Here is a 23,643-nt window from a genome sequence, read left to right on the forward strand (position 1 = left end):
GATCTGTCCTCTGAGCAGTGAGCTGCTGCACGTCCAAGGGTAGCCACTCAGATGCCTCACAGGTTTTCAGACTTATGTTCAAAATGGAGCTTTCAATTGCCTTTTCACCCCCCCCCCCCCCACTAGTCTTTCCAATCTCAGTGAATGGCACTGCCACACACACGTCCTGTCGCTCTAGCCAGAACCCTGGAGATCCCTTTCACTGCTGTTTCCTTCATTCCCCACATGTGAGCCATCAGAAGTATGAAACACATTTTTTCTAGTAACTACCCTGTAAATAAAAGCTCACAGAAGCAGCCTATAAAATTATCAAAATGCCTCAGCAGTCAGATTCAAACACTTGTTTTCATCCAGCTGCCTCAACTCAGTCCTGGCGGGAGAAAGGTGGAAACAGGGCTACACCTGTCCGTGGGTTTAACCGAAAGGAAGTCCTGACAAGCAGACAATGGTTGCTGGAGGACGCCACCTGGACCTGCACTAGCGCGGTCTGAAGCTGCAGTGAGGCTCACCTTTCCAGGTATGTTGTGCGTGGTTGTTTCCCTACTTCCTTCCCCCAAGCCTTTGACAGCACAGAGAAATCCTTAATTAGAGCACATACAAGAGGCATGCAGAATGTCTGAGGAAGAAAGTCAGAGACACTGTTCTGACACGGGAACCAGACGGCAGAGGAAGATCACACTGCGTTTCCGAAAGAGGCCATAGCCAGGGTCTCGGGCTCTGAAAAGCCGTATTATCAGCGTAAGCACTAAAACTCAGCACAGAGAAAGCAGGTTGCCAACTGTAAGGCAAACTCCAGATGCTGAAACACCCAATTCTACTTCTTCCCCAATCTATTAAGCAGCCCCCGAGGAAACTGGTGTGCACCAACGTAAACATGAGAATGAGTACCTCCATTTCGTACATTGGGGGCCCAAGGATGTCCTTCAGAGCGTGGAAATCAATCAGGATGGGCATTTCCGGCGGCAGGGCCAAGTCAGTGGCATCCCCGATCGATTCAGCCTTTGGGTCTTCTAAGACGTGTTCTCTGCAACCTGAGAGAGAAAACATTAGAAATTCCCAGGGACTGGCAGGTTTCGGAATTCATTAGCAGTGGACACCCCTGAGAGCACCCGTGACACCAGCAGTCCAGTCGCCTTTATGCATTTATAAGGCACAAACCCTCGCCCGTGCACCTGGGACTCAGGCAGAAGAGTTAGTCTTTCAAGAGCCCCGTGAGGTGACATCATGCCCTGCCTGTTCACTTACTTTTCACTCCAGGAGGGTAGTGACCTTGCTGTTTTCTTTTTAACCATTATATTCTTTAGCCAAGATCAATGCCTGGCACTTGTCAACTAATGGCCTGTAGACGCCAGATGTCAAGGGTCAAATGCAGTAGACTACCTGTACAATTCGGTTAGAGACACGGAACCCAAGCTTTTAAATTCCCTCTTCAGAGGGGTCCCATCAGATGTCCTGTTTCCGGTAGGACCCATATAAGCAATACCACTTTTGTAATCATAGAGCTCAACTCTAAGATTATCATTTTCCAATTAAAATAAATATAACCGGCAGTGCCAGGCTGGGAAGAGAAAATCCCTGTCATAACGGACTATTTCCTTACCTACCTAAGAGCCTCAGTTGGGGACAACTTGTCAAAATACTGACTCGTGTGGGTTTGAGCCCCGACATGCGGGGAGCAGGAACCAACTGACCGAGGAGACCACGTTTCCTGAGGGTCTTTGTAATTCCAGTTTGAGTAAAGAGAAATGCTACTTAAGTCGGGAGACAGAAATCTAAAATGAGTAGAGTAGAGGCTTCAAAAATGTAGGAAATATTTGGCTCTATTCTTCCTCACTCCTAGCTTTTTTCTTTTAATTTTGCCATAATTCTCCTGGTTCTTGTACTATTTCATGAAATGTTTTAAAATACTATCTTTATTACCCTTTCACACACACCTTTCCTTCTGGAAATGTTTTATATACACACACAACATATAATAATTATAAAGTCACCTTAACATTGTACATCTAAGTATTTTTGTTACGATTCTCCCGCTCTGATAGCTCATGGAAGTTAAAAAAACTGTTTTTCACGAACACCTTTCCTTCCTGAAGCGATTACTGAATATGTTTAATAATATTAGACCCTCACTGCAGACTGCAGCGATAACTGCAGACATCCTGGAGTGTGCCTGAGTGACCTCCGGGTATGACAGCCTTGGCGTGACCTTCAGATGAAGGTCAGTCTCCTCTCCTCTGGGCCCATGGGGCTCCTCTACAAGACTGAGTCACGTGACTGACACAAGAGAGAAACAGAAAGCGGTTCAGGTTTCCTGCCACTTGCTGGTTCTCTGACCGTATCCAGAGCATTCCACCTCTCACCACCTCTGCAGAACTCCCGTGAGAGTTAGAGAGAAAATCCTCTGCAGACTGCGAAGGGCAGCATCATACTGCATCCTAAGTGTAGATCCTGAGTTACACATATTCTCACAGTCCTCTCTCTGCAATGTCACTTGATCTTTCCAACTTCTTAGAGTGCTTGTCTGTTTCACAAAATCTAGCAATTACTGGGTCACTCAATAGCTTGTGGAAATGGGAGATTTTCTGTTCGTAACGTATCTAAGCAATGTCGGTGGCCAAGGGTGGGAAGGCACTCAGATGACAGCTCACTACATGTAGCTCCCGAGCAGAACAGAAAGCAGGCGTTACTGCTTCATTAAAATTAACGCACAGACAGAAAGGCACTATCTGTGTAAGGTTACCGCACCCTAAAGACGAAGGCCTCGGAAACTTTAGCCGACGCAGGAGGCTGTGGGTTTCTCTAGCCTGTTTCACTATGTGATGCGCTTTTCTGTTGACAGCCTGGCGTCCACTGTCACAGGAGGGAGTAAAGCAGGATGGGTGAGAGCCAACCCCAATTACGTAACCAATGCTTTAGGACGTGCAGCCCTTTCCCAGTGGAGTAGTGAACTCGGTGCTCTGAGCACTAAGGGAGTGGGGCGGGGAGAGCCACTTCTAATGCAGCGAGACCTTATCATGGAAAAGATGGCAATTTACTTCAGGCTGTAGGCACAGCAGCTGTGTTATGAAAAATTCAATAAACTTAGAACTCATCTGTGCTTCAAGGTGTTCCATCATTAGAACACAAGCCCAGAGAAGTAAAGCTTGAGTCAGAAATGGTGCCAGCTGATCGGGAAAGACAGGCTAGCATTGGATTTTAAGAATCAGCCACTGGACCTTGTGTAATGGAAAGTGAGACTAAGGAAATACTAGATTTTCATGGAATCCACACTTTGATTCCTCATTAAAACAACAAACAAGTAAAACATCATCTCACAAAGATGTCACTCAAGAACGAGGCCCAGTTTACAGCCGCACCTTCTGACTCACGTGCACAAGCTTTCCAGGGCTGCTCAGCTCTGGTGCCACAGGGACCAGCACTGAGAGGGGACAGAGCCCGAGTCCCCAGGCCTCCCCGCTGGCCCTCCCCATACCTGACACGCTATCTAACAAGAGGCATTTTTCCAGGCCAGGCGAACAAGAACAATTTTAAAAGTTCTGTTTCTCAATGTAACATGGCCCCTGCCCCACAAATCTTCCTACTGGAATCGCAACGTTTTCTTCCTCTCTGTCTGGCTCTCGCTCTGGGGCACAACAGTGGTTCTTAACAAACGGTTAGATGTCACATGAAAAAATGATTAATTTCACCAAGAAGTGAAATTTAATTAAAAGCAGGATACCATTTTCTGGTTACCAAAATAAAGTAACTAGTAAACAAGTTTAAGAAACAACAAAGATCAATGTTAACGAGATTGTCTGAAACACTGTTGCTTATGGAAATATAAATTGGTTCAAACTTTCAGGAAAGCCATCTGTCAATATACTGAAAGCCTCCCAAATATTCAAAATCTCAGACCCAGTGATTCTATTTTGCAGGAAGGTGTCCTTGAGGACAACTGTTATTCGGACATTGGAGACAACAACACAGCTACTCACTGCGGTCCTACTATGTGTAATAGCACACGTTCGATGCAATATAAATCTCAACATCAGGAATATGGTTAAGCACACTGTGGTACAGCCACCTGATAAAATACAGACTCTAACACTTTTTCCAAGTGTTTCTAAGTAATGTCAGAAAATTCTTTTGAAACAACGTCAAATTGAGGAAAGAGGAGGGTATAAAATTTCCCATGGCATGAGTTTTGCTAATATACTATAAATATACATGAGAATGAATGTAATGATACAATCTAAAATGTTTACAGAAGTTACTCCCCGAGTTAGGAGATGAAGATTACAGAATGAAATAGCCAGCAAACCACAGTCTCCCATTCTGGCTCTGGCTTCCTAGTTGGCCTTGAAAACAGTCACAGTCCTTTGTATCTGCTTTTTGAATCAGTAAAACCCTAATAATTACAGTATGCTGAGAGTAGCTGGGAGAATTTAGGAATGCTTAAATCTTTCCTACGTAGAGATGAGAGGAACTAGTATTTAGACGAATACTTAATACACTTCTAAGACTCACGTGTCTTACCTCACAGCCCCTTTCATTAGAAGAGAATAAACTGCTCTCTACCACCTCGTTCCACCCAGAACCCCACACAGGGCCTTGTCCACAGTCACACCACTGCTGGGAGTCACAGCAATGAAATATATGTAAGAAAAAAGAAAATGGTATCAGGACTCCAGACGCTGCCCTATACTATAATACATATTACTATTATTCGTGGAGTAAAATTCTCTTTACACTTTTGAAGTGTACTCTTAAAAGTAATAAAGTGCGATTAAGTGGAGGTTGAAAAGAAAGGCCATGGAAAAAGAAAATGAGTAGAATAAGCTCGCTCAGCCCCACTCTTCAACTATTTCTTCACTGAAAAGAAAACGAAATTGTTCCGAAAATGGGTGGGAACTCAGGTGTGCGTCAGCCGGTTTCCTCTGCCCGAGGTACCTCCCAGCTCCTTCCTCGGTATTACTGGCCTGCTTTGTGTCTAATTCAGGAGGCAGGCAGGATGGGGAGCGTGTCACCAAGGGGATGACAGCAGCACAGGCTGCTGGCGGAGCAAGAGGGAGACGTGGGGGTGCCCCGGGTGCGCCGCTCAGCCAGACTGGAGTGAGGGCATCACTACTGTTAGGGAAGGACATTCTATAGCCCCAAACGCCTCAGGAGGGAGATCAGGCTTCCCAAAGCAGCTGTCCCTGGGCACGAGCAAGTGTTCCTTTCCACCCCTTTCGCTCTGCCAGAGGAACATGGTTTCAATGGAAGCAGGCCCCAGAGCCACAGTCACCGTGGCAAGGGAGAAAGAAAGCTATGAAGAGGGGAGGTAAGGGGGAAGGACGGAAGGATGTAGTTTCTTAGGAAACTCCGCAGCTTTCTGTTAAAAAAAAAAGTTTCTTGCTTTTCGAATAAATCTTGCACCAAATGGCGTCTCCTGAGAGGTGATCCACCCCACGGAGCTAGCGCAGGCCAGGAACACAAAGCGGCTACCAACACCGACAGTTGCCCAGAACGTGGCAGAACAAAACTCCGCCTCAGCACGGACAGCCCTGGGTCCCCTGTAATCATTACACTCAAGACAGGAAGGTGAGTCACCACTTACTATTGTCTATGCTCTGCTACCTTGAAGCATATACCTCACTGTCAAGCCCAGTCTCGGGTGTTCAAAAGCTGTGTTTTGTGGTATGGTGACAAGAGAAACCCCCTGGAGATTATGAAAAAAAGCATTCATTTTCACAAAGAGCAGTTTTTTACTGCCTGTGGGGCAGGGAGGGAGGAGGAAGGACGGGTGTGCACACACACCAGCCAGCGATCAAACCAGGCCCAGAATGGGGTTAACGCTCCCCCAGAAACGAATACTCCTTGTTTCTGTCACACTAACTAACACACTATCCAGGGAAGCGGCTCCCTGGAAATGTCCAGGTCTCATTCTGAGGCTCGGCGCAGTGCGGGGAGGGCCAGGAATTCTAGGAGCGTAGGCTGGAACCATGACATACAAAATTTAAAAAACTGAGCAGAAAGTCAAAGCCCTGGTCCAACCGTCCATTTCACACTAAAAAATACTGAGACCTGGGGAGGTTAAACCAACTGCTGGAAGCCCACGGCGGAGCAGACAGCACAGGACCCCTCCTCCCACCCAGCCAAGGGCACCTGTTGTCCCCACCTCAAATCCAGTCTAGAAAAGCTGCCATGAGCACTGCTGTCTGTTTGGGTCCCTGCTTTCAACACTTTTGGGTTTATACCTACAAGTGGAACTGCTGGGTATCTGGTGGTCCTAGGTTTCATTTTTTCGTGACCGATGAGTTGTTTTTTACAGGAGATGTGCCATTTCACATTCCCACCAGCAATGCACGAGGGTTCCAATTTCTCCACATCATCACCAACACATGTTATTTTCCACTTTTTTTTTATTATGGCCATTGGTACTAGGTGTGAAGTAATATCTCATTGTGGTTTTCATTTGTATTTATCTAAGGACTAATGATGTTAACCACCCTTCCGTGTACTTATTGGCCATTTGTCTATCTTCTTTGGATAAATGTGCATTCAAGTCCTTGGTTCATTTTTGAATTGAGTTGTTTTTTTCTGGATATCAATCTCTTATCAGCTGTACGATTTGCAAGTTTTTTCTCTCATTCTGTAGGTTATTTTTTACTTTCTTGATAGTCTTGTTACACAAAAGTTTTTAATTTTTTTGATTATTTATTTTTATTTTTTTAAATTAAAGTTTATTGGGGTAAAAGTTTCTAATTTTGACGAAGTCCAATTTATCTAGTTTCTCTTTTGTTGCCTATGCTTTTGGTGTCATATCCATGAAGTCATTGCCAAATCAAATGTCATGAAGATCTTCCCTCATGTTTTATTCAAAGAGTTTTATAATTTTATCTCTTAAACTTAGGTCATTGATCAATTTTCAGTGAATTTTTGTATATGGTATAAGGGTCCAGCTTGATTCTTTTGCATGTGGGTGTCCAGTTTTCCCAGCACCATTTGTTAAAAAGACTTTCCTTTCCCCACTGAATGGTCTTGGCATCCTGGTTAAAAGTCACTTGACCATACATTAGCCTTTATTTCTGTCCTTTCTGTTCTATTCCACTGATGTGTCTGACTGTCCTTGTTGCAGCACCACACTGTCTGAATTACTGAAGCTTTGTAGAAAGCTTAAAGTCAGGAGGTGTGGGTCCTCCAGTTTGTTCTTTTTAAAGATGGTTTTGGATATTTGGGGCCCATTCCAATTCCACATGAATCTGAAGACTGGCTTTTCCATTTCTCTGGAAGAGAGTGCATTGAATGTGTCGATCTTAACAACGTTAAGTCTTCCTATCCCTGAACACGTATCTTTCCATTTACTTTTTAAATTTCTTTCCGGCAATGTTTTGTAGTTTCCAGCATACGCGTCTTTCACCTCCTTGGTGAGATTTAATCTTAAGTATTTAATTCTCTCAGATGCTACTGTAAATGGAATTGCTTTCTGAAGTTCCTTTTTGGATTGTTCACTTCCCGAATCTCTTTAAGCTTTCACTTCCTCCTCTGAAGTGACAGAAACAGTACCCACACTTCACATAGTCGTTACGTGGATGATGGATATAGATAGACAGGAATACCGAAGCATAACATAACCGCCCAGTGTGCCTAGGTTAGAATCCTGACTGACATGAACTAGCTGTGAATCCTGGGAACCTGACAATCTTTTGTGCCTAAAAACAACACCTCACAGGATGTTGGGTCATTAGAGGATTAAATGAGTAAATACGTAAAATGCTGAGAACATTTTAGGCATTTCAGGAAGCACATTCCAGGAAGTTTTTAAATGACAATTATCCTTCATGCCTGAATTATCACAACAGCCTACTAATTTGAGTTCTCTATCTAGCTTTCCCACTATCCATTTTATTCACTATTTGTAAATGAGTTTTTCTAAATCACTGGTGTAATTACACTGCTTCTAGACCTAAATTTCTTCACTAGTTTTTCTTCACAAATTAAGCAAATTCCTAACTTCTAAGAGTTGCATTCAAGACCCACGACAATATAACGCGGACTTTCCTTTCCAGTTGTAGCTGCCCCTCATTCTGGAATGCCTTTTAGGCAGAACGATACCACCACCCAGACCGTAACTCAACTAACATTCATGGAGCACAATCTTGGGTAAGAAACCGGGCCCCCGATTCTTGATCTGTAACAAATATTAAACCGAATTGGGGCTATTTAATTCTTCAAGCTTAGTAACATCTGTGGACAAATCATCAAAATACTTATTAAGTTGACTTGCCAAAAAATTACTCAGTTTTCAATAACGCTGATTTTTGTCAAGCAAACATTTTTAACCAGTAAAATTAATTATGTAACAAAAAGCATTACTGAATAATTTAAAAATTTCCTTGCAAGTTGAATCCAACCACACTGGGCTCCTGAGTTCTGAAGCAGGAGCAAAGTGACAGGCTGTTCTGCTGAACTGTACTTGTGAGCATGTGCAGGGGGTGCAGTAACAGCTGCGGGCAGAGGCTGTGTGTGAACCAATGAAGGAGCATGTTCACACGTTACTCTTGAGCACACGTGGGTGTATATGTGGCTCCAGACCCCGGTTCAGGCGCGATGAGATCTGCATAGGTGCAGTTATAAAAATGACGGAGGTTTTCTTTTTCCCCCTGAACTGAGTCTACTTTAAAAAGTGAGCTGAGATGCTAAGATTGTAAGTGGTTTTGTTATTTCTTCCTCTGAGTTAAACCGACTTTGGATACAATGCATCTGAGAACCTTCTCTTGGGAAGGCAGAAAGGGGAAAACAAAGTATTTTAAAAACAAATCAGAAAAACCTGAATGTTTCCAACCGTGTAATTTGTGCTGTCAGTTGCACGTTAGTCTTTTCCAGAAAACCATGCTCCCAGCCAGAGAAAGTGTGCTAAATGCAACTGAGATTCAAGTTACTGACCACGGCGGCAAGGCATTTGTGCCTGCATATTTTCAATCTTTTTTTTTTTTTTTTTTAAAGGAACCAGCTGTAATGGAGAAATCTGTGTGGATCAAATATCAAATGCCCAGAAAAACCTTCACACTAGCAAGAAAGTCTTTTAAGTCCTTTCTGCCAATACGTTCATTATTTTGGGGACGATAAAATAACCTTAATATTACCAAATACAATTTCTTTCAAGTTTACCTACAAAGCATTTTACTACACAGTCACTATTGCAATATAGATGGAAATTATGATTATGAACTATTTCTGAATTTTAGTAATAGTTACCTATTGATGAAAATAAAGAATATCAAAAAAGAGTACTTGGAAAACCTTTTTTTCCATTCATTTATCCATTAAAATTAATTTTGAGATGTAAGCAAATTACCACTTTGTCTCAATTTACTAAAAGCCATTTAAGAAATTTACAATTCTATAATAAATAAAATGAAGCTTGCAATGATCAATTCAGTGCCTACACAGCACTTTAAAAACCAGCATTTATCTCACACCTAAAAATTATCTGTTTATATATCTACCTCCCCCAATGGATAACCTACCTACTTGCTGGTAGTTCTCTTCCATGTTTCCCAGAATCCAATCCAGAAGACGGCATACAGCAGGTGCTCAGTAAATGCTAGCTGACTCACTGATTAAATGAATCAGTATTACACGAGAGGCCAATACACAGGATCCTAACTTTGTACCACACACAGGAGCTTGCAACCCTGACTCCAGTGGGTTTTCTGCATGAATACATCTCATTTCCTGTATTAGAGAGTCAGGAAACAGTCTTGGAGAATTGTTTTCATTAGTAGTTAAAGTGCAGAGACTATTTGTAATATTAAAAAAAGTAAGTATTGTTTTTAGTATCTGGTAACTTAAAAGGCTGGTTTGGATAATCTATGACAACAACACCCAAAGGCCACTGAATCTTCCTGTATGATTTGTTAAATGGAAAAATGACTTTTACATTTTTTGACAGTATTTGATTTTCCTGTCCCAAAACAGAATTTAAATAACAAACGTTTGCCTCCTATCATACATAAAGAGGATTTTTCCTTCATTGCAATGCAGCTTCTTTCTGGTCTACACAGGCCAATAAATCTCTTAAACCAGCCAATACTGATGAGTGAACAATGAGTGAATCAGTGTAAACGTCACAAGAGTTGTCACAATATTGGCAGTGCGTGCCAACATGCACTTCATCTCAACAACATACCCCCACCTGCTTTAGCTGTTTGGACTAATATCCCTCCAAATGCAAAGGATTTAGCATAGAAAGTCTTATCTCTAGATTTCACTTTTTAATAATCTTGGTTTGCAAAATCCAGCCAGCTGGAACAGCACCCTACAAGCCCTAAAGCTTTCAGAACCAGCCCGCCAGGTGCCTTGGGACTAAAACTCGCTCTGAAGTCTGTATTTCTGAACAGTTAGCCCTAGCTCCTTTGACTATTAGAAATGTTTGTTTATTTGTCCTGAGCCACTAATGCAGTCACAGGAAAGGTAAGCAGGAACAGAGGAAGCAGCACTGTAAATACTGAAAATGCAAAGCTGAATTCAAACTTATAAGCCCCCCCTGTGCGACCTGCGTCTTTGCTAAGAAATCAGCCCGAGTCTGATGGGTGATTTCAACAGCACGAATGCCAGTGCCAGCTCAGTGAAGTCCTTCTGACAATCAAGTGTCTTATTAGACTGTGACGACCACTGAACTGAACCTCTTAAATAGTCAATTCTATAGGAATAAACAGAAGCTGTCAAAGTTACGCTGCTTAAAGATTAGGGAAACGTAGGGCAATTTAAGTTCAGCCCCCGTAATCATATTAAAATTGTGACTAGTCACACTGTGTTCAAAGACCTTTTACCACCAGACGCAGGCATTGCTCCAGAAACGAAAAATCTGACTTCGGAGAGTAACAATCACAAACAAACAGCCAAATTATCTGGTCTGTGGTTTTGGGGTTCAGAGGCACACTCGTAAATTACTCTCTCTTTTTTGTTCTGACTCTAGTCAGAAAGGAAGATGTGGGACTTAGGTTAAAATGCTTGAGGACTTTTATAGGTGACGGGAACCCAGTAACAGAAAATTCCCCATTATCCTTGTTTCACTAAAGACAGCTAACACAGTTATTTTTATGTCCACATCCCACAACGCAATCCTCACTGAACGCTGACAAGGGTGCTCTGAACTGCTGCTGAAGAGGCATTCGTGAGCTTGTGGGTCTCACGGAGCTTTTCTCCCCGGAAGGCCCACTGCTCTTAACTGGCTCTGCAGCACACACATTTCCACTCTCCATTAACAGCCCAAATCATAGGTTTTCTTTAGAACTCTAAACAAACTATTTCAACTCTTGGAAATGGAGTTTGTATTACTAGAAATGAAATGTATAAAAGCCTTGTTTAAAATAAGCAAAAAACCCCACAAAAAACCCCACCAAAATCACCCGGGAAGGCCAGCCTTCAAGATGGTCCTGACAGCCGACGCTGTGCCATCTCTCACCACACCAGGTTGGTGTGTGTGACCAACAGAATGTGGCAGAAGTGGTGATTATAACAGATCGCAGCCGCTTCTGTCCCGGGCTGTGTCTCCCTCCACATGCCACACTCTCCAAGGAGGCCAGCGGCCATGTCGCAAGCCCCGGAGCGCCCTGGGTGGTGCGGGTCTGCAGATCTGGCCAATGGTCAGCAGGCACTGAGGTCTGTTCACAACCACGTCAGTGAGCTTGAAAGTAGACGCTCCCTGACTCGAACCTTCGGTAGGACGACAGCTTGACGGTAACGCCATGAGCGGTCTCGGGCCAGAACGAGCCAGCTCAGCTGCTCCTGGATTCCTGACCCACAGATCCCGTGAGACGACAAATGTGAAAGGCTTTAATGTACTAAGTTCTGGGGTGATTTGTTACACAGCACTAGAGAACTAATGCAAAGGCTAAAGGCCAGATCCTGCAACAACTAGAAGACTGCTCCACGAAGTGAAAGACAAAGAATTAGCAGAAAGTTACACGAAGTGCAGAGGTTACTTCTGAAAAATAGATTTCCCATCAGTATAAGAAATGCATTCATGACAGTAGCCAGGGAAAGGATCAAAAGCACCTGATTCTCCTGCAGGAACAGCTTCCTGTTTTGGTTATAAAGGAGTCACACTTAACTACCACAAAGCACGCTTCGGGCTTGAGAAGTCAATGGCAGGAAGCCACAACCAAGAACCCTGAAAGGAGCCTGACAGAAGCTGAGTGTCCCAGAGAATTGGACGTGAGAAGGGCTAAGAGAAGAGCTAGCCTAGGAAATGAGTGGGGGGAAGTGAGGACCGCCCAGCAGTGGGTGGGCGCAGACAGGCAGACCGGTGAGGACCTGGTGTGCTCCCGCCCTTTGGCACCAGAGGCTCATTGAAGTGGCAGGAAACCTTCCTCAGCCAGCAGTCCTGCCGACGGTGAAGAGTGCGGTGGACTGGGAGAATAAAGTGAGTAAGGGAACTAGCACGGTAAAATTCAGGTAATTTGTTTTGCTGTGCCTTTAACTGTGAAGCTGTCTGGCAAGGATCTACCAAAAACGTAAGCCTATCGCATCTGCCGTCTCCCTCCACATCAGGTTGATTTCACTTTCTCCACAAGGCACATATGTCAGAGAGACAATACGTGTCAAAATGCAACCCAGTTAAACGGAGATCCAGACTCAGTGAGACCTGTGGTCCAGCCAGCCCCACGTTTTGTGGCCAGCCGGGGCCCAGGGAACTACCACCAGAGGGCAGGCATGTTTTCATGGACATCAAATCCTGCTCCTTCTGACTCATACCACCCAACCACTTAGCCCCTTTTCCAATTTGCAGCTTCCATTTTCCTGTGGACTGGGAGACAGCCAATTTATGAAGATGTGTGTGAACACAGTCCAACAGGCAAGGCACAGTGTTTACTGGGGAATGTTGGGAAGGGATTTATGAGGTAAATCAGAGTCAAACTCGACAGCTCCTGAGAATCGTATCCAACCGAGACTTGATGATAGTCAATTAGGTGTGATGAGTGGTGGCCCGATGATACAACACAAAGGCTCTAAGGGCTGGTAATTTCTTCACAGGCTTTTTTTCTGCCCACTTTACCTATTACTATTTCTATTCAACATTTTCCTGGAGGTCCCAATAGTACATTAGGAAAGAAATGAAATGAAAGGTATAATGATCAGAAAGTGAAAAGTAAAAACTGACCTTATTTACATATGTGACGACTGACAGCATACAAGAAAATCCAAAAGAATCTACAGGTAGAATTAATAAGTCAGTCTGGCAAGTCTGCTCGATACAGGTCAGTACAGTATTCCCATACACTAGCACCGAAAAGAATTAGAAAATGATTTAAAATACCATTTATAGTAATACACACACAAAGATCAAATAATTAGGAATTTATCTAAAGAAAAATATGCAAAAGCTCACCACTGAAAACTATTAAAACACATTTATTAAGACTTAAATAAAGCTAGTCAGCAATCATAAGACAATATCAAATTGCCAATTCTCTCCAATGATTGAGATTCAATGTAATCCCAATCAAAGTATCAGGTTATTTATTTACTTACTTACTGGTAGAAATTGAAAAGCTGACTTTAGAATTTACATGGCTACCTGAAGGGTTTACAATAGCCAAGGCAACCTTCAAGAACAGAGCTGGAAGACGTCTCCTACCAGGTATCCGACTGTCTGAGTTAGTCATTCTTGAAACTGGGATGATGCGGCCAACGGCCCAAGTCCCCACTCGCTCACCATCAGTCGGCCAGGTTAGTTCATTGTTCCTGTAAGTGTTTATCTGAGATCGCCATAATATAAACACTTATAGTATTGCGTTAGGGGACATTTAAAAAGCTTAATTATAATGATAGCTAACACACCTCATGAATAATTGTTAAATTTGTGTAAATATTGTACCTTTTTTCCTAACTAGTTTTTCAGGTGACTTCTATGAGAATAAAAAACTAACATCTTGAGATTCATTAAATTTAATATAGCTTCTCTAATAAATACTACTGTTTTTCAAAAATAATTGAGAGTGCTCCATATTCTGAGAAACTTCATAAGGCTTGGTTATAATACAAATCCTTTTGCTGAGGATACTTCTTGAGGGAAAAATCTTACTAGATATTAACAGACATCGCTGGTACCTGAGTACTTGAAGAAACGGACATTGGCCTAACTCTCTACAGAGAAGCATCCAAGTTATGCAAATTGAATACAGAGAACATCTGTCCTTGGCTAAAGGTAGGCAAAAAGCAGAATAAAACTTTAGCCACTACTTTTATCTCTCAAACCAACTACTATCCCAGAAAGGAAAAGCGCAGTTCAGAATACACTAACAACATACAGAGAGACACAGGCTGTGCTGCTTTTATGAACTAATTCCGTATTTATAAGTGACCGAAACCATAAATATTCCTCCCCTAACAAAGATCAACTATTATCTTTCTATGATCCCACCTGCCTTTCAAACGCTGGTATTTTTGTTGTTTAACTGCCAGTTAAGACCCCACAAATACAAAAACAAACTGTTCACACAGACCAGTGTCTCTGGGCCTTCTCCACAAAGTTTGTTTGATACGCTGGAAAGGTTTCTGCCTGTTTTGAAGCTTGTGGCCTGACATTACTTTTTTTCCTGGCAGTAACTCTAACTCTAGCAATATTTTTAACATTAAAAACAACTCCCTCACTGTATTACTTGAAATTCCTAAAACACTCTAATTTTAAATAATTCATTTCTTAATGAGAAACTTTCAGTTACTAAGCTAGCTCCATTTGAACTCTGTGGCACGAAACCCTAATAGAGACTTTGTAGAAATTTTTCTTTGGGCTTGGTTGAGGTCATAAAACACCAATTCAGGATTAGCTTACAATTATCTTACTGAAGTCTGGAGGACAATCATCTACAGTAACTCAGGGGCATCTTACAATCTTAAAACCAGCTTCTAGTTCACATGCCTCTAATAAAAACGACAACAAAAACTATCCTCAAGAGAAAAGTATTTATGCTAATTATTTATTCATCTGGATGTCCTCAGTAATACTTTAACTACACAAATATGCTTAACTATACTACCATTTAGAGGACAGTATTGTTTTTTCTTTTTTTCCCTTTTAAGGAGGGCACAGCTCACAGTGACCCATGTGGGGATCGGACCAGCAACCTTGGTGTTATTAGCACCACGTTCTAACCAACTGAGCTAACCGGCCACCCCCTACGTTACCATTTAGGATTTTTTTCTGTGAATCATGGATCAAAAAAACAAATGTTATCACTAAAATCTGTATGTTCTCACACAGTTCACAAACTGCATGAACAAGTTCTTGACTATTTCTGGATTACCTTTAAATAGCTAATACGATCACAGACGTATAGAAATATAAACACTGAGCACTACGTAACTATGAAGCTTCCTTTGACATCAAATCCCTCTGAATGTATTATCATCAAAAACACACCGTCTGGGGCGGCCAGTTGGCTCAGTTGGTCAGAGCGCGACCTCTTAACAAGGTTGCCAGTTCGATTCCCACATGGGCCAGTGAGCTGTGCCCTCCACAACTAGATTGAAAACAACGACTTGATGTGGACCTGAGATGCGCCCTCCACAACTTAGAGTGAAAACAACGGCTTGACTTGGAGCTGATGAGCTGATGGGTCCTGGAAAAACACACTGTTCCCCAATATGCCCCAATAAAAACTAAAGAATGAAAAACAAACAACCCCTCCCCCCCAAAACACACCATCTAAATCCTAAACACAATTTTCAAAAAGAGTTAACTCCATAAGCTCTCTCTGCCTTTCTACTCACAGACAAGAACAAAACAACACTGGCTCAGTTGCCTATGGCCATAGTGCACAGAGTGTTCCAAGCACAAACATGGGAAATTTGGGAGGATGTAGGCCTCACATGTAGAAAGGGAGACTTACGGGGGGAAATCACCCTGTAAATTACATAAATGTCTCACCACTACGCTGCACCTGAAATTCATATAATATTGTATGTCAACTGTAATTGAAAAATAAATTCTAAAAGTCAATTAACACATATTTTGAATGTTCTGTGTATTAGATACTGTGTCCTTACAATAAAGTGAGCTAGAAAAAAAGAAATGTTATTAAGGAAAAGTGTAAGGAAAAAAGGGAAAAACACCTCCGTTCTCCACCGTCCCTGTGAGCTATACCAGTGATTCCAGTTTTGGCTCTCGGAGACTTTTTAAAAACTTCTTTTTAACTAAGTTGACGTGCAGTATTACATTAGTTTTAGGTGTATGGCACAGTGGCCACCACAGAAAGTCTAGTACCCACCTGGCACCATCCAGTTACGACGATATCACTGACTGTATTCCCTGTGCTGTACTTTACATCCCTGTGACTTATTTTACAACTGGGACGTTGTACTTCTTAATCCCCTTCCCCACCATTCCTCCCACACCAGTGATTCAATTCTTGATAGGTTATCGTTCACCTGCGGCACTTTTTAATTATTCGGATTTTTTAAAATAGTGGTCTGAGCATGTGTTTATCTTTAGTTGCTTTCCAAATCCTATTAAAATGACAATTAAGAAACAAAAACAGGAAAAACCCACAAGAACAAGAAGAATAAAAAGAAGGCAACAGCTGACAAGCGATGCTGGCAACATTTTGGAACACAGAAAGTGGATGGACCAGAAGCAACACACTTAGGCTGGAGAAAGTGGAAGCCTTAATGTCCGTGGGGGCGGGGGGCATTAAGGGAAGATCCACAAAGGCTCAGGAATTTGAGGTACCCCTGAAAACATGGGTGAGGATTCTTCGGGCCTAAAGACAAAGAATGCTAAAGTCGGTAAGAAACAATCAGAGCTTAGACGCCCTACCCCTCTCAGTCACCAGAAGACGGGGGTTTGCTCCCGGGAGAAAGGAACCAGTGGGAGCGGGGTGACGCATCGCGCTGGAAGGAGGACTCCAAAAACATCTGCTTTGACGATGCTACTGCTGTCAGTGCACAGTGCTTAGCAACGGGATGAAAAGCGGGGAAGACGAGCCGTGATCTGCTCACCGAGCCTGCCACAAATCACGGCTTCTCAACCACACTCCCCAGACTCCTTCACGGACACAGCAGAACAGCTAATAAATCTCTTTTCTATGAGCGAAGTTTCCAGTTCCCTACTGCTGGAGTCACGTTTGTCAGAGCAAGTCTGGGCAGCCCGTGTAGCAATATACTAGGGTGAACAGGGACCCCACCCAGGACTAGGCAGAAAGTTAAAACATTTTACTTGGGTACCAAAAAAAGTTTGTATTTGATGAATTCTAGTAATAGAACCCTTCCCTTTCTTAGCCTGTCATCACCTCCACATTATTTTTTTAAAAAGTAATTTAAATTACATTTCAATTGGGTGGCTATCAAAGAAAGTGTGCGATAAAACAGATCATTGGCGGTGCAGCCATCCTGAGGGCAGAGACCTGCCTGCCAGCAGCACACGGACAGCCTGGGTCTCTTACTGTTGTACCCGCTTTCTCGGCTATAAATATTGAAAGACTTAACAATCTGAATCAGAAGGAAAAAGAGAACGCTGGAACCATACACAAAGCTGACCATCGTTACACATCTGGAGAACTATACCCTTACAGCACTAGTATGCAGTATTATTCCAGCTCAAATGCTGCTCTTTGTACAAGAGAATTCTCTTGATAAAATACATCACAGGCCAAGTTCTTACTTCCTCACTGGATGCACTGGCTGGGGGAGCAGTCCGTGCCTTTGCTCCGAGGCTACCCCCACCAACCCTCCGCACACAGCCCTCTTCTGGCACTCACTTCTCACCACCCCCCCCCCCGCCCCCAGAGCCCCTCAAGGTCACACACCTTCTCCTTCCGTCGCATCAGAATGATCCAACTTGGCTTCTTTATGCTGTCCTTCTGCCACCTTCACAGCAACAGCTCGGCAAATGGCCCCAAGCTTCCGATCCAGAGAGCGGACCCCTGCCTCTCTGGTATACCTGTCATCAGAGAAAAAGATTTAATTTTTGCCTAAACACCAAAATTGGGTAGTAAAAATAGAAGTAACATGATTAGCATTTACACGCAAGAAACAGTATACATTTAAAAGTTCATTACACTTTCTTGAGTACTAACTCCCTCACATTTAAAAACTGCTTATTAAAGGATTGTTATTTCTTAAATATTCAGCGGTATTTGCAGATACACCTTTTTCCTTTATACAGGTTCTCTTGAACTATGACCTGGACTTACAAAGGAACCCCTGGTTCTTCCATTTCTAGTGCCCAAGTTAAACCGCAGCTTGTGAAATATCCTTTACTCCTTGCTGATATGTGTAAGAGCTTTCTTACACAAAATATGTCAACTTAAGAAACTTCTAGACACATTTAGTACACTTGCAATAGTGCTGACAGAATCTGAAAAACAGAACATTCTTTTCCCACTAAAGCAAAACATAATCGGAGACAGAAATCTAGTTTTTACTAGGAACTGTGCTCATCACCTCTCTTCAGTGTATTTTCATTGCAGACACTACTAAGGAAAGAACAGTAAGTGATGCAAGCATTGTGATTTTGTGTAAAAGATACTAAATGTGGCTAAGCAGGGCTGTCTTAAAAAACTTGTATGTTAGACGCAAATTCCATAAACCACCTCACAAACCATTACACAGTACAACCATTTTTGGCCACCTAGCTTTGGAAGGGTTTGAACAGGCAGCATCAGGTAGAGAATGCAGTTTTATCTGAAAAACTGGACTGGGTTGGGCAGTCAGACATATAGTCTAGACTTTAGGGAAGCAGATTTTTTTAAATTTAATTTTTCAATGACAGTTGACATTCAATATTATATGAGTTTCAGGTGTACAGCACAGTGGCTAGACATTTACATAACTTACGGAGTGATGCCTGGTAAGTCTAGTACCCACCCGACCCCACACACAATTATTACAACGGTACTGACTATATTCCCTGTGCTCTACTTTACATCCTCATGATATGCGTACCTGTCAATCTGTACTACTTAATCCCTTCCCTGTCTTCACCCAGCCCTCCCCCCACACCTCCTCCCCTCAGGCAACCATCAGTTTGCTCTCTGTATCTGTGAGTGTTTCTGTTCTTCAGACTCCACATATAAGTGAGATCATGTGGAATTTGTCTGTCAGTCTGACTTACTTCACTCAGCACAACACCCTCCTGGTCCACCCACACTGTCGCAAATGGTAAGATGCCATTCTTTTTTGTGGCCGAGTAATACTCTATTGTATATATGAACCACCTCTTGTTTATCCAACTGTCTATTGCCATCAACAGGTTGCCAGGGATGCAGATTTTTCAAGTTCTGAGAAAAGACAAACTAAAGCTCTTGATTACACACTCTCAAAGTACAACTCATTTCCATCAAAAGGATGGGAGGCTGTAAGGATAAATCCATATTATACAAGGGCATATAATCTCAGGAAGGAAGGAAGCAGGACAGTTCCTTAAAAATAAACCACGCGTAGAAACAAAACCCAAAACCCGACGTCACTTCCTAGACAACTCTCTCATCAGCTCATATTAGAGGGTCTGGGGAAGCTTATGCAGGAAAGGCATGAACACGCAGACCTGGTACCAGGGAGTTCAGAATGAACTGGAGCTTGTCAAAAATAACAAGGACAACAACGAAACACCTTTTTTCAGGCGTTTAGAACAATAATGGGCCAGGAACAAATGCAGACAGCGTAACATTAATAGCAGACTGAAGGAAAGTACACACACCAACCCCTAATTGGTATTTTTAAACTGCAAAGTGAAGAGTCACCAGTGTCAGATAAGAACTGGCTAATGTTTCTTAGCAATGACTTGAGCGTGAAGACGCTATACATGCCAATTTTCAGAGGACGTGAAATTCATATCCTTGATGATAATCGAGATAGAAAAAACAGTCTGCTATGATGGTCGCTGAGGCAACACAACGACAGACACAACTGCAAACGTCCACATTTGGGCTTTAAGAAATTTAACCCTACCAATACAACCCCCTTCGGCCAATCGACCAAGCTTAGCGGACATTCACACGCAAAAGAACTAAGGACGTTAGGTAACCGCAAGCGCAGCACAGCAGTCAGGAGGACGACCTACACAGCTCAGACTCCGAGACACAGGGACCCTGTGATCGCCAGAGTGAGAAGACCAGTGCTCTTCTTACACCAGGAGCTGTCCAGGTGACATCTGAGATACTGACTTCCCCTGTGTGTGTTGAATTTTAAAAAGGGACATTGATGTCACAGCAGTCATTCAATAGAAGACTCATCGGGATACTCTGTCTTGAAAGTGGGTCACGAGGACAGGAGTGCAGTTTGAAGGAGAGCATTCGTGGGGCGTGGGCCTGAGAGAGCATTTGTTTCAAGGCCAGAGGGGCTGCACAAGGGAGGAGTGATACTTAGATTCCAGGTGCTGCTGCAGGGCAGAGCTAGGAAAGTCTGGGAGGGGAGCAGGAGGACCACCTTTATAGCGATTCCATTTACCCCCAAGGAGCAGTGAGCACACAGCACTGAAGAATCAGGGGACTCGCTGGCTGCGAGGCAAGGAGGCCTAGACGCCTGCCACGGCTCCCTGCCCTCCTCCTGACCATTATGGGCTGTGACTACGACACACGAACAGGTGAAAACCCACGTCCGAAGTCTGCAAACTCAATATCTGAAACTTGAATGGACTAGCAAATACCTGTGCTGTTTTTAAAAAGTGCTCAGAGAAATGTCCTAATATCCATCGCTTTTACGACCTGATGATTTGAGCTACAAGTAGATAAAAAAAATAAAATAGTTCTTCAGGCAACAAGTGGGAAACACAAACAGTGCTTACTCTTCGGAGTCGTTATTATTTAGATGCAGAGAAGCTATGGATACTTTACTCTATCAATCATATTGTGCAGATGGGGAAGCTGTCAAAAAGCTTAGGTGACTTCTTAAAAACTACCCAAAGGCATCAGGGCTGTTGTGTGGAATAACGACATTGCTGGAAGACTTTGGCATACAAACCACCTAATTTATTTGTCCTGGCATTATCCACACAGTAAATCACAAGTCAAGAAAAGGAACTCCCTGGTCAGATGTAGTCTTACTGTTTTGTACATAAATTTAAATGGACTTCCAAAGAAGGCTGGCTTAGATCAAAAAGCAGTGTGACTGGCCAAACTCTAAGTCCAAATTCAAAATGAGGAGATATTTCACTTCTCTTGAAAAACAGCCCGTCCTGGAAAAGGCTGCCTGCAGAGCACTTGGCAGGGACACAGCTGCCAGATGACGCAATGCCGAGGCAGGGGAGCAAGGAGGCTACTGCAGACACACATTCTCAACAGGGCGTATTGTCCATTCAAACACGCAGCTTATACATTAGACTAAGCAAAAAGCGACTCAGATAACGTACTGCTTGCCACAGGCGTAAGCCCTCGGTAGCTAACTTGGGAAAGCACCTTCTCTACTGGTCCAGTGTTAATTCTGGAGATGAAAACTCGAAGGACTTTTAAAATCTCTCAAAGAGGAGAAAAGAAAATCTGAATAACTTAAAACAGATGTCTGAAAGCAGCGTCTCACTTCTTAAGAGACTTCAACTTTTAAGATCCAACTTTTAAGGGCCATAAAAGGTGGCTCAATATTTTCCATGTTTTTGGTTCTTAGTTTATCAGATTAATCCCTTCTATTGCTATTATGGAAAGGTTGAAATTCTGGCTCAGGTAAAGTCCTTGGCCACGAAGATACTCTGAATGCTCTCTTGATGAATTTCTGCCTAACATACAGGCCCGTGCAAATCAACAGTTACAGAAATGCTTGCTGGGAATCTGCTGGAGAGAGAAAAATGGCTGCTGTGAGTTGCCAGAAAATCCCGTCTCAGACTCAAACATTAAAGAAGCCGCAAGATGGCTGATGCACCTGGTGATGATGTCGAGCGTCGCGACCTGCGGGATCTGGACCTGCTGAGGAGTCAGGCCGTGCTGCTCCAGCTGCTTCGGGATCAAGTGCCTGTGGGCGATCTCTATCTTCTCCTCCTGCGTATACCCTGGAAAAGAGCGGACCTCGTCTTGCAATCACTCACGTGGTTTCCACAGTGCCATGCTTTTGTAAGGGATCGAAGGCAGAGTCAATGGATCTTGGATTTAGAATGAACTGAAGAATTACTTTAACTCAGATTATAATCAGAATAAAGAAATTTAATGTTCAATCGACAACTGTTAAAATTTCCAACTTTTTCACAAACAAAGCGAGCATTCACTAAGCACAGTACTTGAAAGTCTTTTGAATAAATAATATAGCTCTCAAGAAAGAAAAGAAGTCTCAGTCTAACCTTAGAGATAATTGTCTCCTTAACTTAGAGTTTTTATTTTATTAGTTAATAGGAAAATAATGCAGCTCTTTCCTTAGCATAATTTGATACATAATTGAAAAACCTTACAAACACAACAACAACAAGACTTCAAATAAATAAGCAGTGGGTTGGGTTCCAAGGAAAGAGCTGCAAAGGAGGTGTTTCTGGAACTCTGACATAAATCTTAGCAACAGAACAAACCCAAAGCTAAGATGTCCCTGAAAAAGTTTTCTCCCTCTACATACTGGAATTTTATTAATTTATGTGCGTGTATATTTATGTGTGTGTGTGTATGTATGTGTATACACAGTATATGCTATATATATTGTGTGTATGTATATACATGTGTGTGTATATGTACGTGTGTATATATCACACAAACACACGCATGTATATACCGGGGGTGCCAAAAAAATGTACACACATTTTAAGAGATGTGATCTATGTGTTACTTTTAGAACTTGAATTGAATTACGCAGCAATGTGTAGTATGACATTTGCTCAAAAGATGGCGTTAATCAAATGAATGCTAGCGTCAATTTTAATACAGTTTTTTCCTTTCTTAAAATGTGTACACACTTTTTTTGGCTCTCTCTGTATATGTATATATGTATATACGAAGTATGATGAACAAATAAGATGAATGCTGCTGTCGAGTGCCACCCAACAGAAAGGCAGTGATCTTCAATACAGGAAGTGGCGTGTTGAACCTTAGTAACAGTGTGTGACAAGTTTCACCTTGTTTGGTGCAGTCAGTCGGGTGTGAGCTACGGTTGAGAGAAGGTGTGTTTTACAGTGTGTGGTAAATCATCCTCCATCATGACAACGCTCCGTGTCACACATCACTTCTGGTTTATGGTAATTTCTGTTAAATAAAAACATTATGGTGTGTCCTCATCATCTTATTCACTGGATCTGGCACCATGTGACTTCAGGCTCTTCCCCAAAGTCAAAATGATTCAGGACATCGAGGCAGCCACGACAGCGCAACTAAAGACCTTTGCGAAAGAGGACTTCCAGAACTGCTTCCGAAAGTGGCAAGAACAATGGGATGAGTGTGTTTGAAGATATGGGGAGAATTTTAGGGGGATTAATGGCAATGTGCCTTTTACTATAATAAATTTTTTAAATTTAAACATTCACCGTAGTTTTTGATCACACAGTGTGTGTTTGTGTGTGTGTGTATCTTATATAATTAAAAGATTTTATGTTCTTGTTTATTCAAAAGCCTAAATGAGTACAGATTTACTTTGTCTTTAGACAAAATTTCCCCTAAACTAATTGCCCCTTTCCATTTAATAAGCAAAAATTTAAAAGGTGAATCGATAAGTCATCTTTTGAGTAGAAAAAGGAAAGAAACACCAGAAAAGGTAAAAGACAGGATAACCAAA

At 42.5% G+C, this 23,643-nt stretch overlaps 1 protein-coding gene and 2 long non-coding RNA genes across 3 annotated transcripts in view; 1 reads left to right on the top strand and 2 right to left on the bottom strand.

Moving 5' to 3' along the window:
• LONP2 (lon peptidase 2, peroxisomal) overlaps positions 1 to 23,643 on the bottom strand; it is a 63,649-nt gene that overhangs the window by 9,116 nt on the left and 30,890 nt on the right. The window contains exons 10-12 of the mRNA XM_019731868.3: positions 21,820 to 21,946; positions 17,775 to 17,908; positions 889 to 1,031 (exon numbers count right to left, since the gene is read on the bottom strand). Coding sequence (XP_019587427.3) covers positions 889 to 1,031; positions 17,775 to 17,908; positions 21,820 to 21,946 — 404 coding nt within the window. The remainder of the gene's footprint in view (positions 1 to 888; positions 1,032 to 17,774; positions 17,909 to 21,819; positions 21,947 to 23,643) is intronic.
• On the top strand, positions 5,266 to 9,096 carry LOC148757606 (uncharacterized). Its single transcript, XR_016022113.1, has 3 exons — positions 5,266 to 5,562; positions 8,031 to 8,124; positions 8,968 to 9,096. It is a non-coding gene; the product is annotated as an uncharacterized LOC148757606 (long non-coding RNA).
• On the bottom strand, positions 12,443 to 17,714 carry LOC141567526 (uncharacterized). Its single transcript, XR_012490216.2, has 2 exons — positions 13,607 to 17,714; positions 12,443 to 13,179 (listed from the first exon to the last, which is right to left on the bottom strand). It is a non-coding gene; the product is annotated as an uncharacterized LOC141567526 (long non-coding RNA).

The sequence above is a fragment of the Rhinolophus sinicus genome, chromosome 8 (genome assembly GCF_057876585.1).
Source record: "Rhinolophus sinicus isolate RSI-liver-muscle chromosome 8, RSI-T2T, whole genome shotgun sequence".
Lineage (NCBI taxonomy): Eukaryota > Metazoa > Chordata > Mammalia > Chiroptera > Rhinolophidae > Rhinolophus > Rhinolophus sinicus.